Raw genomic sequence first — 14,062 nt, forward strand, 5'->3', positions numbered from 1 at the left:
CTTCATATTTTAGGGCAATTCCCAGAACCAACCATTACATTGAGTCTCAGTCGCACGGAGGCTGCCTCTCTGCCTCTTGTCTTGCAACTTGCTTGTGTGGCGTCCGACTCTGTATCCGTTAGGCGGTCACGTGGTGATAAGAGCTCATGACTTATCGGTCGTGAGCCAAAACCACCGCGAACAGATCTCTTGGTGTCAACTTGACGAGAAAGGATGCGAACGACGGTCGGTACGACAGCGACACGGTCCTGATATGATCGGGGCTCCTGATAGACTTTGCTGCACCTAGCACGCGCAATCATTCCAGAGTGGCAAGGTGCCGACGCCATCGGGAATTCATCCACGTCACTCCCGTGTCGGTTCACCCTCGCGACAATGCCTGCCATCCAAGGCTTCAGTGCCCTTCGGGCTCGGTCCTACGTTCTGCGACTCCCGCTATTCACTAGGGCGCTTGCTATCGTTATTTTGCTCTTCTGGCTGTTGAGCCTGCCTTCCATATGGGACATAAGCAGCTGGGGAGCCTTGATCCCTGACAAGGTCTCCTTCGTGTCTGGTACGTATCGGTCCTTCCAATGCTAGTTGGCGTGTCAGAGCGCGCGCGCTGCGTAAATTATATATCTGACTAGAGGCGCTTGCAGCATACCGACTCTCGACTTTTCCGTTGGTGCACTCGAACCTGATACATGCGTCGCTCAATGTAATCGCTTTGACGCCCCTGATGGAGCGCTTTGAGAGCGAGCACGGCACGCTGACGACACTGGCGCTCTTCTTCGGACGTGGGACTTCCTAGATGCGTTGAAGGTTTCTTATTGCAGAGCCAGCTAGCTGACTTCTTGTCTCCATAGCCTTGACAACCATACCGGCCGTTCTGTATCTGGTCATCGAGGTCGGCATACTTCGTGGAAATCACGCCGTTATGGGAGCGAGGTTAGTCGAGAGGCATACCGCGAGTTTCACTTGAGAAATACCTGGCTAACTATATTCCACCAGTATGTGGGTGTTCCTGCTTCTCGGGGCCGAAGCAATCCGGACGTACCGGTCAAATCCGCACCTCGTCATTGCAACCTACCATTTACCGACATGGACGACACCACTACTCATGATATTTGTCGTTGCCGTTTTGATACCAAACACGAGTCTACTTGGACACCTATGTGGCGTTGGTGTCGGCTATCTTGGTAAGCAATCGCTCTGCCATGGCATGTCTCATGCCCGAGACCCTTGCTAACCTGACCTGCTCTGGGAGTAGCCGGTCTAGGCTATGTCAAGTTTCTCGCACCTCCTGAGTGGGCGCTACGCTGGATAGAGACGCGGCTCAATCTCCTGGCCCTGCTGCCGCATTATGTGAGCGTGGATCAGAAGACTTTTGGTCGGTTTGGGGTGTTGCCGACGAGCACTCGCACCGGAGGTAGTGCAGCGACAGAGCTTGTCGGTAGCACACAGCGCCTAGGTCCATGATGCTTGATGCTGTTGGTGCGATCGGAACATGTTCAATGCGGCTAGAATGTCGGCTGCTCTGTTCGAGTAAGAAGAGGACGAGGCTAGATGTGCATGTACAGGAGTTCAGGAGCAGTTTCTGCGATCTGTCCAATTACCTCATATGTCCAGAGGCACGATGTTGCTTGTAAGGGTCATACGATACATGGACAACGACATTGACAGTGACAGCGCTGGCCAATGAGCTAGGCGTGGTTGTCGCATGAGCCACGACCCCATAACTGTTCCTCTACGAGTAGGTACCAGAGACAGCAACGGGGTCTCACTGCACGTCTTGCCTCACTCGACATCGACGTTAGTCACTGTCGATACGGTATTACCCGTATATGCCTATCATTTATTAGCGGACGAACAGTGAGGAGCGTCCCCAGCACACAATAAGGCGGCGTCGGAGTAGCGACTTCCGAGGGTATCAGATGTCAAGGACCAACGTATGTTTGACCCAAGTACAGTATACGAATGTTCTGGCGGCAATGCCGCGGCATGCAACTGTCCTCAGAGTTGCATGGTACACCACGAATGTAAGGTACACCTACCGTCTACCAATGTAGTGCGCAGTTCTTCGTAGGGAAAGGTACTTACATGCCTAGGTTCACCCGTCTACTCACGTTCATTAGCTGTACCTTTACGTGTCTCTATTCTGGGTTTAAGGTACTATTCATTCTGGTGGGTTCCTTGATACTTGGTACCCGGCAATACATCTACCCGACGTCAGGAGCTTACCTTAGGTGGGCCCACCCCAGCCAGACTGAGGTGGTCTGGTAAACGCGGCACGCAGTACCCGCAGGGGCGTACTGGCTCGTGCTAGCCTACAGGTACTACCAGTAACGTTAGTAGGTAGAGACACCTGGGCTAAATTCGACAGCTCTCCTGAACAAGCGGCAACGGCAACCCTCCCCTAAGCATCGCCAACCGCGAAGGCTGCCGACATGTCACGACTTCTATGTAAACCCCCTCAAACCCGATCACCTTCCACCGCAATTGATGCGACTGAGATCATGGCTGACACGACCAAGCTTCGGCGTTATCGCTGCGGCGCGACCCACGCATGCTGAAGCTGCCGCCGTACCTGTCGCTGCTTTGCATGATCGTCGGCGTCGCCTGGCTCCTTCTCTTACCTCTGGAAAGCTATTCGAGACGGACCTATATATCCGAAAACGCACTCTTGCCAGGTCAAGTGCATACGTACTTCGGAGGCAGCGAGCAAAACGTCTTCCGCGCATATCGACACGAGTTGGACGACTTGAGAGACAAGGACAACTACGCGTGAGTTTCAATACGCCGCGGTTTGGCATTGGCCACTGAACTTTGGGCCACAGTTTCAACAATAGACTCGAAACAATACTTCAGGGCCAAGGGATTAAGGTTGGTCGGCAAAACTACACGTATCACTCGGCAGGCGAGGCGTATACAGGCGAGAACGTGTACGGCATCCTGCAGGCACCACGTGGCGATGCGACTGAGGCTATAGTCCTCGTTGCTGCATGGAAAGGCGTGGAGGACCACTTGAACTGCAACGGCGTGGCCCTGGCCCTCACTTTGGCTCGCTACTTCAAGCGTAAGTCCCGCTTCCCTGTTGCGTCAGCTCGCCTGACGCAGCGTCGGCAGGTGCTGACAAGGTCCCGCAGGCTGGTCTCTCTGGTCCAAGGATATAATTATCGTTGTGCCACCCGAAAGCAAGACTGGTACTCAGGCATGGGTCGACGCCTACCACGACGCTCACGACTCCAACAAGGTTGCGCCATTGCCCTTGAAGTCTGGCGCTTTGCAAGGGGCCATCGCCATTGACTACACTTCGGAGCAGCGATTCGAGGGCCTTCACATCATTTACGACGGCACCAATGGCCAGCTGCCCAACCTCGATCTCATCAACTCGATTGTCAACGTTGCAAGCGGGCAGATGGGCATTCAAACGGCCATTCAGGACATGAAGCACCACACAGATCGCTACCCTGATCGTCTGCGGACTATGCTCCGCGGAATGCTCAACCAGGGACTCGGAATGTCAGCCGGGCCGCACAGCAGCTTCATTCCCTATCATGTCGACTCTGTGACCTTACAACCTTACGGGGAGGGCTGGCATGACGAAATGGCCATGGGCAGAGTTATTGAAGGCACCTTCAGGAGCCTCAATAACCTGCTGGAGCACCTGCACCAGAGCTTCTTTTTCTATCTCTTGATGCATAGAGACCGCTTTGTCAGCATTGGCACATACCTGCCCAGCGCCATGCTGCTATCGGCGAGCTTCACCATTATGGCCATCTTTCTATGGATGAAAAGTGGGCAAACGAGTTCGCGCGTTTCTGGTCGCTCGTCGGCATCGGCCGTCATGAAACGTGCGGCGGGAACGGACAAGCCCAACGATAACATCACCTCAACTAGTCAGGCTGCCGAACGAGACCTTTTTTTGCCCCTGGGGATCGTTGCAGGATGCCAGGCTGCATCACTCTTGCCTCTGTTCATATTTAATAATCTACCCACGACGGTATGACGACTAAACGCTACCTTAATGCTCCGTGGTCGTGGTAAAGTGGAGTCTATCGATAGCTGACCGTCGGAACTTTGCAGATGCTCTCTGGGGCCTTCACCCTCTTTTGCCTGGTGTCTGCTGGGTTGCCTTCTGTCGTTTGCCACATTCTGTCAACCTTTTGGACTCCTACCGCACAGCATTTCCAGCTTACGAAATCCTTTTCCCTGCTCATCCTAGGCATGTCGCTTGCCACCCTCGCGACCTTGAACTTCTCCCTGGCATTTTTGGTGGGGTTGCTCGCGAGCCCTCTTGCGTTCGTCCAGCCAACGCACAGCGTTGTTGTTCGGTATGCGGTCGCAGGGCTACTGAGCACCGTGGCACCGCCGCTCGTTATATACACGGTAGCACAAATGGTGGGACTATCTCTTGCCGATGTACTGCGCGAGGCAAGTTTCGGATGGAATGTTTGGGGAATGTATACGGCTGTCGTGGTCTGGTGTGTTTGGTGGCCAGCATGGCTCGTGGGAATGGTAAATGCTCTAGCCACGCCTCCTAGGGACGAGTAGAGATGAGTCAAAGTCACAAGTTTCCAAGCCTTTTTTCAAGTGATGACGTCGAATTGTAGCAGCGCATTGTTTTGTGTGGTTGACGACGCTGCAATAAATATGGAGGCTTGACACCAACTGTAGACGGTCGTGTCTATTGAAAGTCATACTGTACAAAGTCTAGCTCTCGGACCGCTGCATGTCTTAGCCAGTCAAATCTGGCGGGTGCCACGCTCAATCTCTATCCCGCCCCGCTTCATGCGGCCCAGACGTCCTTCCCAGCCGTCTCAATCCAGTTGCCCAGCTGATTGACATTCGAGTCCCAATCAAGCAGCCTCTCCCGCATATTGCCAATCTGCTTCATGTCAAGGACCTTCGGTTGTACCCACGTGATTTGGGCGACCTCGTCGACTTGGTCGATTGTTCCCCGCAGCAAGCCGAGGCTCAGCGCTTTCATGATGAGGTGTTCGATCTCATCCGGCCGAACCTTGGTTTCGTGGGAGATGGTTGAGAAAGTCATGGTCCGGTCATGGGGCGGGCGGCGGAATACAGCTTCCGTCAGCGCTGCGAGGTAGATTTTCTGTCGGAGGTGGGTAGAATGTTCGCTCAACAGCTTGTTGGAGGCAATGTTGTCGGACAGAACATCGTACGCGGCCAAATCGCCACGATTGTAGGCGAAAAGTAGCTCGCGCAGCCAAGCATCATCCTCGTTTTGAGCAAGAGCATCTAGAATAGGGTGAAGAAGCAGCTCGCCGAAGTTGTAGATGCTATTGGAGACCAGCGCAGCTACGCTGAGATAGTACGCTCTCCTGTGACGCTCCTCGGGGGACAAGGACGATAGATCGATGCAGGCCAGATAGAGAAGAGCGTTTCGGTAGTAGTTGGCAAAGTCCATCTTGCGCTACATAACCGGGTGAGTTGGTTTCTGTTCTTTCAAAATGGATGGCTGCACCCTCTGAAGGACCCTGCAGGGCGGGTGACGGGGCAAGCATACCTGGTAGTAGCTTGCGTTCGCATCGTAGAATGCTGCGTGAACTATAGTCTCGACAGAATCGAACGTGTCCAGTATTCTTTCAGCGGCGTCCAAGTCTTTCCTCGCATCATCTAGGTCGTTCAAGCTGAGCTTTACGCGTGCGACAGCGACTGAGGCGAACACAAGCGCATCCTGCGAATTCTCATTATCCACCTTCTTCGCAACCGCCTGTAAAAACGTCAAGCGCTCTCTATCGTCTGGGAGGTTTGCCGTTAGCGTCGCCGTTGCTCCAATGCTATGCCAGGTTACGCTGTTACCTTTGCATTGCGTCGCGGCCTTCAGGGCCAGGTCCACCAGCTTCAATTGGTTAACTTTGTCGGCGAATTTGAGAACAAAGACCTTGTAGAACGGCAAGCGCTGCGGGGCGCTGCCAGGATGATCGAAGAATTGCGCAAGGGCGTCAGTGAGCTGGTGCCAGAGCTTCCGTTCCCAGAAGTTCTCAAAGTCCAGCACAAGGGGCTGCAGCTCCTCTAATGTTTGGTCCCGCTGCTCGGCAAGGAAGTCGGGGATCGTATCGACATTCATCTCGAAGAGTCGGGCCAAGTAAGGCGGCGTGTATCGATGGCGGAAGGGGGGGACAATGCGAAAAGATGGTCCAGCTTGAGGCCGCCAGCTGCCTGTGTCCAAACGACGATGCACGTCTCACGAGGTCGAAGGCGTGCGAGGGGGTGTGGTCAGTTTCTGATAGCAGTTCTCGCGCTGCTGCTGCTGCTGCTTGTCAAGCCGCTTGTTGAGATTGTAAGGTCGTATTATGGAGTGGACGGGATTGACAAGATGAAGGTGACGGAGCTTGCCAACGCGGCTCTCGTAGCCTGGAGCTCTGGGTCCCGCCAAGGCGTGTGGGGGCTGCAGGCCGCAGCTGGTGCCAAGAAGGCAAGCGTGACTCAGCACGTGATCTCGAACGATTGTCAATCGCCCCGTCTCGCGCAACCCCCCCGTCCCCGCGAGCGGATGTTGAGAGCATCGACAAACCTTCAACGAGGGCCGCGCCATTCGCAGGCAGTCAGCAGGATCTATAAGCCTTTTCTGCAGGCTCTTCGATTTCAAGGCATGGCGCCTTCTCTCTCAGCTGCGCGCTCTGCGCGTAGGGTCGTCCACAACGTTGCCGGAAAGCGTTTCGTGTCCGACATCTCTATCACCAGGACTGGCAAGCCAATTATCCGGGTTGAAGGCGGCCGGTGAGTGCATGGCCCTCCGCCGACTTGAAGCTCATGGCGCTGACTCTCTCCTCCCCTAGATCGTCCCTCGGAGGTACGGAACGAAGAGCGGCGGATTATGATTGGCAATTAGGTTGCTAATGGTACGGTAACAGGCCACACGGCTACGGTATTTGGCGCAACCGGCCAATTAGGCCGATACATTGTCAATCGGCTAGGTAAGCGATGGAACGAGGCTCAGCATATGTTTAAGAGACACTAACACGTGTTCCCCAGCGCGCCAGGGCTGTACCGTTGTGGTGCCTTTTCGCGAAGAGATGACCAAGCGTCACCTGAAGGTTACGGGTGACTTGGGCCGCGTTGTCTTCGTGGTAGGGAACCCTTGAAGCGGATCAAGCTTGTTCATCAGGGTAACATTGAGATAGGAATACGACCTCCGCAACACACCCTCGATCGAGGCAAGCGTCCGACATTCCGATGTTGTCTACAACCTGGTCGGCCGAGACTACCCTACCAAGTAAGAGTGGCGACTCCTTACCATGGCAACTAATGATCTGACCGGGAGATGCAGGAACTTTTCCCTCGCAGACGTGCACATTGAGGGGACGGAGCGTATTGTCGAAGCCGCTGCCAAGTATGACGTTGACCGATATATCCATGTCTCGTCGCACAGCGCCAACCCGGAGTCCACATCCGAGTTTTATGCCACCAAGGTGAGCTATCGCGGTGACCTCGGACTAAAAGATCCCATGGCTAACCAGGTCGTCTTGACACAGGGTCGAGGAGAGCAAGTTGCGCGAAGTATCTTCCCCGAAGCGACACTCGTTAGACCAGCACCCATGTTTGGATTCGAAGACAATCTGCTCCTCAAATTGGCGTCAGTCCTCAATCTTTTCACGGCCAACAACATGCAGGAGAAGTTTCGGCCCGTCCACGTAAGGTTGCTTCGGCTGCGCTATCAAAGTTTGCCCTGCTAACGAGGCCAAACCGGCGACCTAGTCCATTGATGTGGGGGCAGCCCTGGAAAAGATGCTCTATGACGAGTCGACAGTTGGCCAAACATACGAGCTATATGGCCCGAAGGAGTATACGATGGCCCAGATCGCCGGCCTCGTGGACAAGGAAATCTTCAAGCAGCGACGCCACGTCAATGTGCCCAAGGCTATATTGAAGCCTGTGGCAGGCATTCTCAACCGTGCGCTTTGGTGGCACACACTGTCGGCCGATGAGGTCGAGCGCGAGTTCATGGACCAAGTGATTGACCCGGAAGCCAAGACATTCAAGGATTTGGGCATCGAGCCGGGTGACATTGCGAACTTTACCTACCACTACCTGGTATGTCCATCCCACCAAGGAACAGAAATATTGCGGACTTGCTGACCGTCCGCATAGCAAGGGTTCCGCAGTTCACATTACTATGATCTGCCCCCTGCCACAGAGAAGGAGAAGAGGGAAGACAAGAGATATATCCACGTGTTGGACGAATTGTGAGTACGGACGCGATAGTGGGGTGAGCACGTGTTCCGCCGTCGGCCATGGCTATTGAAACGATGGCTCACGATAAGAGTTGAGGAAGAGAGCAAGAGGCATTGTCTGTATTATCTGGCCAAGAGCCTTAGAATTAGATTTGCGACAGCAAACTGTGCAGTTCCCCCTTTTGTCTGGCGTGGAATATGGGACGCGGCGGTGCCTGGCATCCGGCTTGCCGGGTACTCTAGAGCAAGTGCGCCGTCACACGTAGATGGTATTACTAGCGTATCGCAGATCGTCTCGGCCCGGAGCATTGTTGCGTCTGGCATTTGTTTCTAAAGCCAATTCGTAATGGGCGGACTGAAAACCGTGACAGACTGCGCACAGGTGGTCGGCCTGGTACTCAGTTTGGGGGTGGGCGGCGAGGAGTCCAACGGTAGGTAACATGGAAGCCCATTTTTTTTTTCCCTGTCGGGGGGGCCGCCGAACGCTTTCAATCTTTCTGCCACGCCGGAACGCCTACCCAAGGACAGCCACTAACTCGGCACTTTCCCTCCCGGCCTCGACCTCATTGCCGACGAGTTCTTCCTGACAGATACGGCAGGCACCCAGGACAATGGCGGAACATGAGGATGAGCCCGTGTAAGGCGCAATGCGCCCTAGAGATCTGCAGCAAGCTTTGTGAGCTAACTGCCTAATCCCCGGTGGCCTAGAACGCTCTCAGCCCATGCGCTGGCGGCACTGGCGGAATTTCAAGCCGAGAAGCAAGACCGCAAGGCCAAGTTCGATAGGCTTCGCGCCGAGGCTGAAGAAGACGATGTGCCATTATCCATGGATGCGTTCGCCGAAGACTGGAACGCATCTCAATTCTGGGTAGGTTTGCACAGGGTCACTTCGGCGGACCCGGATCCCCATCCACAGCTCACGGCTTTTACTTGGCTCAACCGCTGGTTTCCTGATAGGGGCACTGATGAAGGCATGGCTCGCGATTGACTTGGTGCGAACAGTACTCGGATGAGACGGCGCGCAAATTCGCGGAACAGCTGCTGGAGAATGCCACCAGCGAGACCTCCATCGGCGTCATATCGACCCCGAGTACCTTTGTGGCTCTGCGCAATGCATTGGTAGGCACCGACGCCTTATCCGGCCGGTGGCGTATTGAAATACGTGCGGATTACAGTCGTCACGCTGACACTTGCGATCCCTTTCGAGCAGCGGACGAAGCCAAGGGCAGAGCGGCCACGGCTGGTGCTCCTGGAATACGACGAGCGATTTCGCGTGTTTCCAGAATTTGTTGCATACGATTTCCAGAGTCCGCTTAGTCTGCCAGGCAAGTCTTCTCCCCCGATCGTGTCTGTCCGGTTGACACTGTCGCGTCTCTCAATTGGCGGCTCTGGAGCAGTTGTAGTCCCGATGACTTTGTTTAAAACTAGCTGACAGACCTGTGACTATTGCAGCCGAGCTGAAGGGATCCCTGGATCGTGTCATTTGCGATCCGCCCTTCCTAAGCGAGGACTGCCAGGCGAAAAGTGGGTTGCTTCCTTCATCTCTCCCGTTCAAGTATGTCAGTCGAAGACGCTCATCCCGATGTCTACTCACAGTTGCTCTCACAATCCGCTGGCTCCTAAAGGTCAACAGCATGCCACCTGTTCGCGTCATCATCTGTACCGGTGAAAGAATGGAGGGACTGGTGACCAAGCTCTACCAATCCCTTGGCGTCCACACCACTTCCTTCGTGCCTGAACACCCTACTGGACTCAGCAACGAGTTTTACTGCTTTGCGAACTTCGAATGTAACCTCTGGACGTGGCGTCAACGGGCGGGGTAAGGTATTGTTACTCTGTGTGGAAAGGGAGTGCGCGTCCTGCATCACCTTGACATGGATGGAGGCCTGGTTCCTTCATCAAAGCTTCGGGGGAGTAACGTCCGGCTCCAGCAGGTTGGAAGTCGGGTTGAAGCGGGGCGTGTTGAGGCAGCGGCCAGGTCCAGTCTCACTCGAAACCCGGCGAAGTAGTTTCGAGCAAGACACCCTACACCTACTTTGAAGATTGTATCGCTATCCATCACCAGACTTTGGCGAACGTTCTTTGTGCTATGCTATGTAATCTTCGGGCTCGTTCTCCTATCGACACGCCAACATGTTGTTATCCAGAGTTTCCCAGGAAGCGGCAATTATTGCCAAAAAAAAATGCACTTCAATTCTCATGACGATGGGCAAACCCCTTCTTGAAGGGAGCAGGTTGAAAATGCTTACCTAGCACCTGCGATCATGAGTAGGTCGGTTCCTCCTTGAATCCACTGACCTTGTACGTGACACGCAGGTGTAGTAAAGATTTGAGTCCCAACTCACGAGATTCGATGCTGCGTTGCAGAAGTATCTTTACGTCCAGGAACCATCATTCACGTAGAAAGGCAGCCATCGTCTATGTCGCGATGGTCCGAAAAGGCGGGCCAGTAATGCGTGTCTACCTACTACCAACCCAAGTTGATACGCACCGCTTCGGCCCCATCGCCATTCACAGGCTCATTCGCTCCATTGCTAATTTTCTTCCCTCCGCTCAAAGGATTCTCAACGATCAGTTCTTGAGTTACCATTTGCTTGCAGAACGAGTCCAGCCTACGCCAGGGGCAAGAAGAGGGAGACGGGTTGTCAGGAGCGACACAGTGGAGGCTGCCTGTAAGGCAAACATGCCACTCCGAGTAGGCTAGCCTACCTGCTTCTACTTCATCCTCATCACGCATCACACACAGACGAGCTGTCAGATTGCATCTCTGTGCTGTGACCCCTGCATCCCTATCTCCTTGCTCCTTGTTACACGCAAGATCTCTCACGAGCTTTATAGTCAACGATCGGATGTCTCGAGCGTTTTAGGACTTGCCGGTGCTTTACTGTGGCAATTTCGGGTACCAAGGTGTCTTTATATACATGCGCGAAAGCATTGATGTCTGTGAACCCGAGATGCGTGCGCGGGTCTTGTTGCAAATTCGCCCCAATAAGACATCTAAAAGAGTCTTCAGCTAAGCTACGACCCAGGCGAGTTGCCCTACAACAGCGACTCATCCTTGAAGGCAGATGATTGAGTCTCATGTTGGTGGTATTTAACGCAACGCAGGCTTGCACGCGCTAACATGGAAAATTCAGAGGAGCTCTTACGGATACTCGTAAGAGAGAGCTTGAGCTTAGGAATTCAATGCTAAATTACGATGGTAGAGTGATCCATCACCCTCGCTTCGGATTTGAATCTCCGGATTCGCCGACACGTATCCCTTGAGTCCCATCAGGCGGATTCTGTTACGTCTGTTAGATAAACCTGAATTGCATGTCCTGCCGTCGTGAGGCATTCATGCAAGTGACCGAATGATATAAAACAGAAGATACGCCTGCGCGCCGAGGACGTCGGATATGCTGGCGAGTTCGACCTTGTGATCGTTGAACTTGAACCACTGTAACTAGATCAGTAAGGGGTAATCCAAGAGAGGCGATAGGAGACTGGGCACAGCGGAATGGCTACTGCGGGGCGCAGACAACATACCTGGTCGCCAACGCGGCAATATGAGACGTAATGCCCCGTTTCGATCTCGCCAACGTGCACAACGACGCTCAGCAAATCGTATGTGCAGGAGCGCTCCAGCTCCAAATTTTCGCGGCTGTCGCGACCCCGAACACGAGCCGTGTACGGTAGCATGTTGAGCTGTAGAGGGAATTGAACAACACTGTCTATCTTAGACGCAGCCCGGTCATGTCTGCCTTGCTTGTACTCGAAACGCTAGTAGTCCACCCTTGTTAGCGGATGTAAAAGTTGCGCGGCGAGGATCCAGACCTGCTTACCTTGAGTTGTATCGACAGGACATTCGGTAAGCGCTTGATGCTCGTGTACCTCCTAGCTTGCTGCGAAGAGGCGCAGCTGTGGCAGCGATACTCGCACTTGTCGCATTTGACGTACTCTTCGTCCAGGCAATCCGTTAGAGTCAAGAATGGCGTCTTCTGCCCGGTTTTCTTGATACGCCTCTGAGTCAGGCTGTCTAGCCCAACACTCAGGTCCAAGAATGACTGCACAGCATTCGTACTGCCCTTGCAATTCTGGCATGTCGTTGTTGTTTGCATCTTGCCGTAAAATGTCTGGTGAACAATGCAATTGCAGCTATGCTCACTGCCAATTTCGGGTCGTTTTCCGTCACCGTTGCGTTCGTGTAACTCCTCAGCCAAGAACTGGAAGAACTCGTGCGCATCCTGCTCCTTCGTAGTGACGAGGTTCTCGAAGGCCTTCTTCTCCGAAATCCAAAACCCGGACAAGATGTTAGCAGCAGTATAACCATTAGTATTCTCCAGCGCGTAGAAGTCTTGAAACATATCATCCATGGCACAGCTCAGACAGTGTGGCACATTGCAGTCGTTGCTCTGGTGGCCGTCGCTCAGGTAGAAGTTGCGCAGCAAAGGGTTATGGAGAAAGCTCTGGAGCACAACATTTTGATAACACGTCGCCCCGGCGTTGTAGATGCCACGCAGTCCGTTTGCCCGACACGAGGCCGTGGTTGTGTTCGTCGCGATCAATCGAGGATCGTCCTTGATAGAGTCTGTGAAAAGCTCGTCGTGTTTCCTCTTCCGGCCTGCTGCGCCATTTAGCGGACGAAGTCGGGAGACGGACCGGCCAATGTGAAGTACCTGAAAACGAGCCAGTCCCTATCTTGCGAACACGAAGTTCTTCTAGGGTCGGATCCCACACTAGGTCATCGCATATTTGACAATAGAGAGAACCACTGCGAGAGTCGACATCTAATGAAGCGTGTGAGCTTGAAGCCCCGTTATGTCACCGCAGCCCTTGTGCGACGTACAGAAGCGATGCTGTTTTTTGGTACCATGTTTTAAGCGGTCCTCCTCAGTTACGGTCGTGGGGCATTGCAAGCAGAGGAAGTTGGAGGTGAGGGAGGTGACCGGGCGGCCCTCGTGGTTGGTGGAGGTCTGGGGTACAATCGGGGTCGCATCGAAGATGCCTCGCAGAATCATCTTGTAGTGGGCGATTGAGCTGTTCATGACTTCTTGTCCCTGAGATAACAACAACTGCACATGCTCTGCGTTGCCGGCCCCGGTCAGCCAGAGAACCACGCTGCAACGCGCCGAGCGATAGCCATAGGCCAGAACGGAACCTACCACACCCAAACATGGGCGTCCCTACGGAGGGGGACTTGACTCTTGCATTTTTGGGGGATGCCGGGGTCGCAGGGCGTGTGGCCATGGCGATGGCACGAGACGGAGGCTGGTTCAATGGCGATGGTGACGCGCTGTACGGGATGCCGTCGAGGGCAAGTCGACGGCGAGACAAGGTATTTCGTCGGGGGCAGTCGTCGCAACGTCAGTTGAAGATGTGGCTGCCTGGACCTGGAGGACGTGGTGGACTTCGAGATTATCTTGTCCTGACAGCCGCGGCGCCATTAGCTATTCGTCATCAATGAGATGTTGGCGCGCCGAGTACCGTCGGAGTATGGGCGGGCGGGTTTGCGCTACGACTTGACTCGGCAATGCGTGTGGCATTGAAGGTGGGGAAAGTCAACGAGCCAGCTTCACCTTTTCCTTTAGTGCCGTTCCAGCGCATTCAGGCTTCAGGGATGGCCAGTCTGTGAGCGGTTTGCCGTCTATGCTGCTACGGTGATGGGCGGGCGTGGGTATGTTGGCTGGTGAAGAGACGGTTCAGAGAAAGTGCACGATAGGCGTTGATAAGGTCGGCGACCATCCCCCGTTAGGGATAGGGGGGCCCAGTCCAGGCGACTTTAAGTGTCGATACGCACGAGGCAGGTACTGACCTGAAGTTAGGTACCTTATTAGTAGTATGGGCCTGCAACCAGGTAGGTACTTAGTAACTTATCACGTGGTATATATTTAGTAGCTTAATAG

At 54.1% G+C, this 14,062-nt stretch overlaps 6 protein-coding genes across 7 annotated transcripts; 4 read left to right on the forward strand and 2 right to left on the reverse strand.

Annotated features, from left to right (window-relative positions):
• Positions 1-375: 375 nt before the first annotated feature.
• RBD2 (Putative rhomboid protease) lies at positions 376-1,458 on the forward strand (the record flags this gene model as incomplete). The annotated part of the gene is made up of 5 exons (XM_047984806.1): positions 376-553; positions 639-776; positions 846-927; positions 991-1,178; positions 1,250-1,458. 5 exons carry the CDS (start codon positions 376-378, stop codon positions 1,456-1,458), a joined length of 795 nt encoding a protein of 264 aa, XP_047840781.1.
• Positions 1,459-2,156: 698 nt separating this feature from the next.
• On the forward strand, positions 2,157-4,592 carry GAA1 (Glycosyl phosphatidyl inositol protein transamidase complex subunit). Of its 2 annotated transcripts, XM_047984808.1 has the most exons (7): positions 2,157-2,163; positions 2,241-2,312; positions 2,363-2,442; positions 2,514-2,763; positions 2,817-3,055; positions 3,126-3,982; positions 4,066-4,592. In XM_047984808.1, the coding sequence occupies exons 3-7, from the start codon at positions 2,427-2,429 to the stop codon at positions 4,531-4,533; spliced, it is 1,830 nt and encodes a 609-aa protein (XP_047840783.1). In that variant the 5' UTR covers positions 2,157-2,163; positions 2,241-2,312; positions 2,363-2,426; the 3' UTR covers positions 4,534-4,592. The 2 variants fall into 2 exon arrangements, with proteins under 2 accessions (XP_047840783.1, XP_047840782.1); XM_047984807.1 differs by having other exon boundaries at positions 2,363-2,763; positions 3,126-4,592.
• Positions 4,581-6,358, reverse strand: RPN9 (26S proteasome regulatory subunit). The gene is made up of 3 exons (XM_047984809.1): positions 5,803-6,358; positions 5,507-5,742; positions 4,581-5,413 (listed from the first exon to the last, which is right to left on the reverse strand). The coding sequence occupies exons 1-3, from the start codon at positions 6,068-6,070 to the stop codon at positions 4,769-4,771; spliced, it is 1,149 nt and encodes a 382-aa protein (XP_047840784.1). The 5' UTR covers positions 6,071-6,358; the 3' UTR covers positions 4,581-4,768.
• Positions 6,359-6,500: 142 nt separating this feature from the next.
• On the forward strand, positions 6,501-8,466 carry EFM5_1 (Protein-lysine N-methyltransferase efm5). Its single transcript, XM_047984810.1, has 9 exons — positions 6,501-6,723; positions 6,783-6,796; positions 6,858-6,920; positions 6,979-7,073; positions 7,128-7,219; positions 7,274-7,415; positions 7,479-7,637; positions 7,702-8,037; positions 8,095-8,466. Exons 1-9 carry the CDS (start codon positions 6,596-6,598, stop codon positions 8,191-8,193), a joined length of 1,128 nt encoding a protein of 375 aa, XP_047840785.1. The 5' UTR covers positions 6,501-6,595; the 3' UTR covers positions 8,194-8,466.
• Positions 8,467-8,663: 197 nt separating this feature from the next.
• EFM5_2 (Protein-lysine N-methyltransferase efm5) lies at positions 8,664-10,332 on the forward strand. The gene is made up of 6 exons (XM_047984811.1): positions 8,664-8,814; positions 8,886-9,045; positions 9,180-9,296; positions 9,388-9,502; positions 9,630-9,701; positions 9,774-10,332. The coding sequence occupies exons 1-6, from the start codon at positions 8,789-8,791 to the stop codon at positions 9,998-10,000; spliced, it is 717 nt and encodes a 238-aa protein (XP_047840786.1). The 5' UTR covers positions 8,664-8,788; the 3' UTR covers positions 10,001-10,332.
• Positions 10,333-11,340: 1,008 nt separating this feature from the next.
• Positions 11,341-13,839, reverse strand: JDV02_003661 (Ubiquitinyl hydrolase 1). The gene is made up of 7 exons (XM_047984812.1): positions 13,736-13,839; positions 13,322-13,584; positions 13,006-13,242; positions 12,836-12,946; positions 12,002-12,780; positions 11,706-11,939; positions 11,341-11,616 (listed from the first exon to the last, which is right to left on the reverse strand). The coding sequence occupies exons 2-7, from the start codon at positions 13,404-13,406 to the stop codon at positions 11,515-11,517; spliced, it is 1,548 nt and encodes a 515-aa protein (XP_047840787.1). The 5' UTR covers positions 13,407-13,584; positions 13,736-13,839; the 3' UTR covers positions 11,341-11,514.
• Positions 13,840-14,062: the final 223 nt, after the last annotated feature.

This window comes from Purpureocillium takamizusanense, chromosome 3 (genome assembly GCF_022605165.1).
Source record: "Purpureocillium takamizusanense chromosome 3, complete sequence".
NCBI classification, from domain to species: Eukaryota; Fungi; Ascomycota; class Sordariomycetes; order Hypocreales; family Ophiocordycipitaceae; genus Purpureocillium; species Purpureocillium takamizusanense.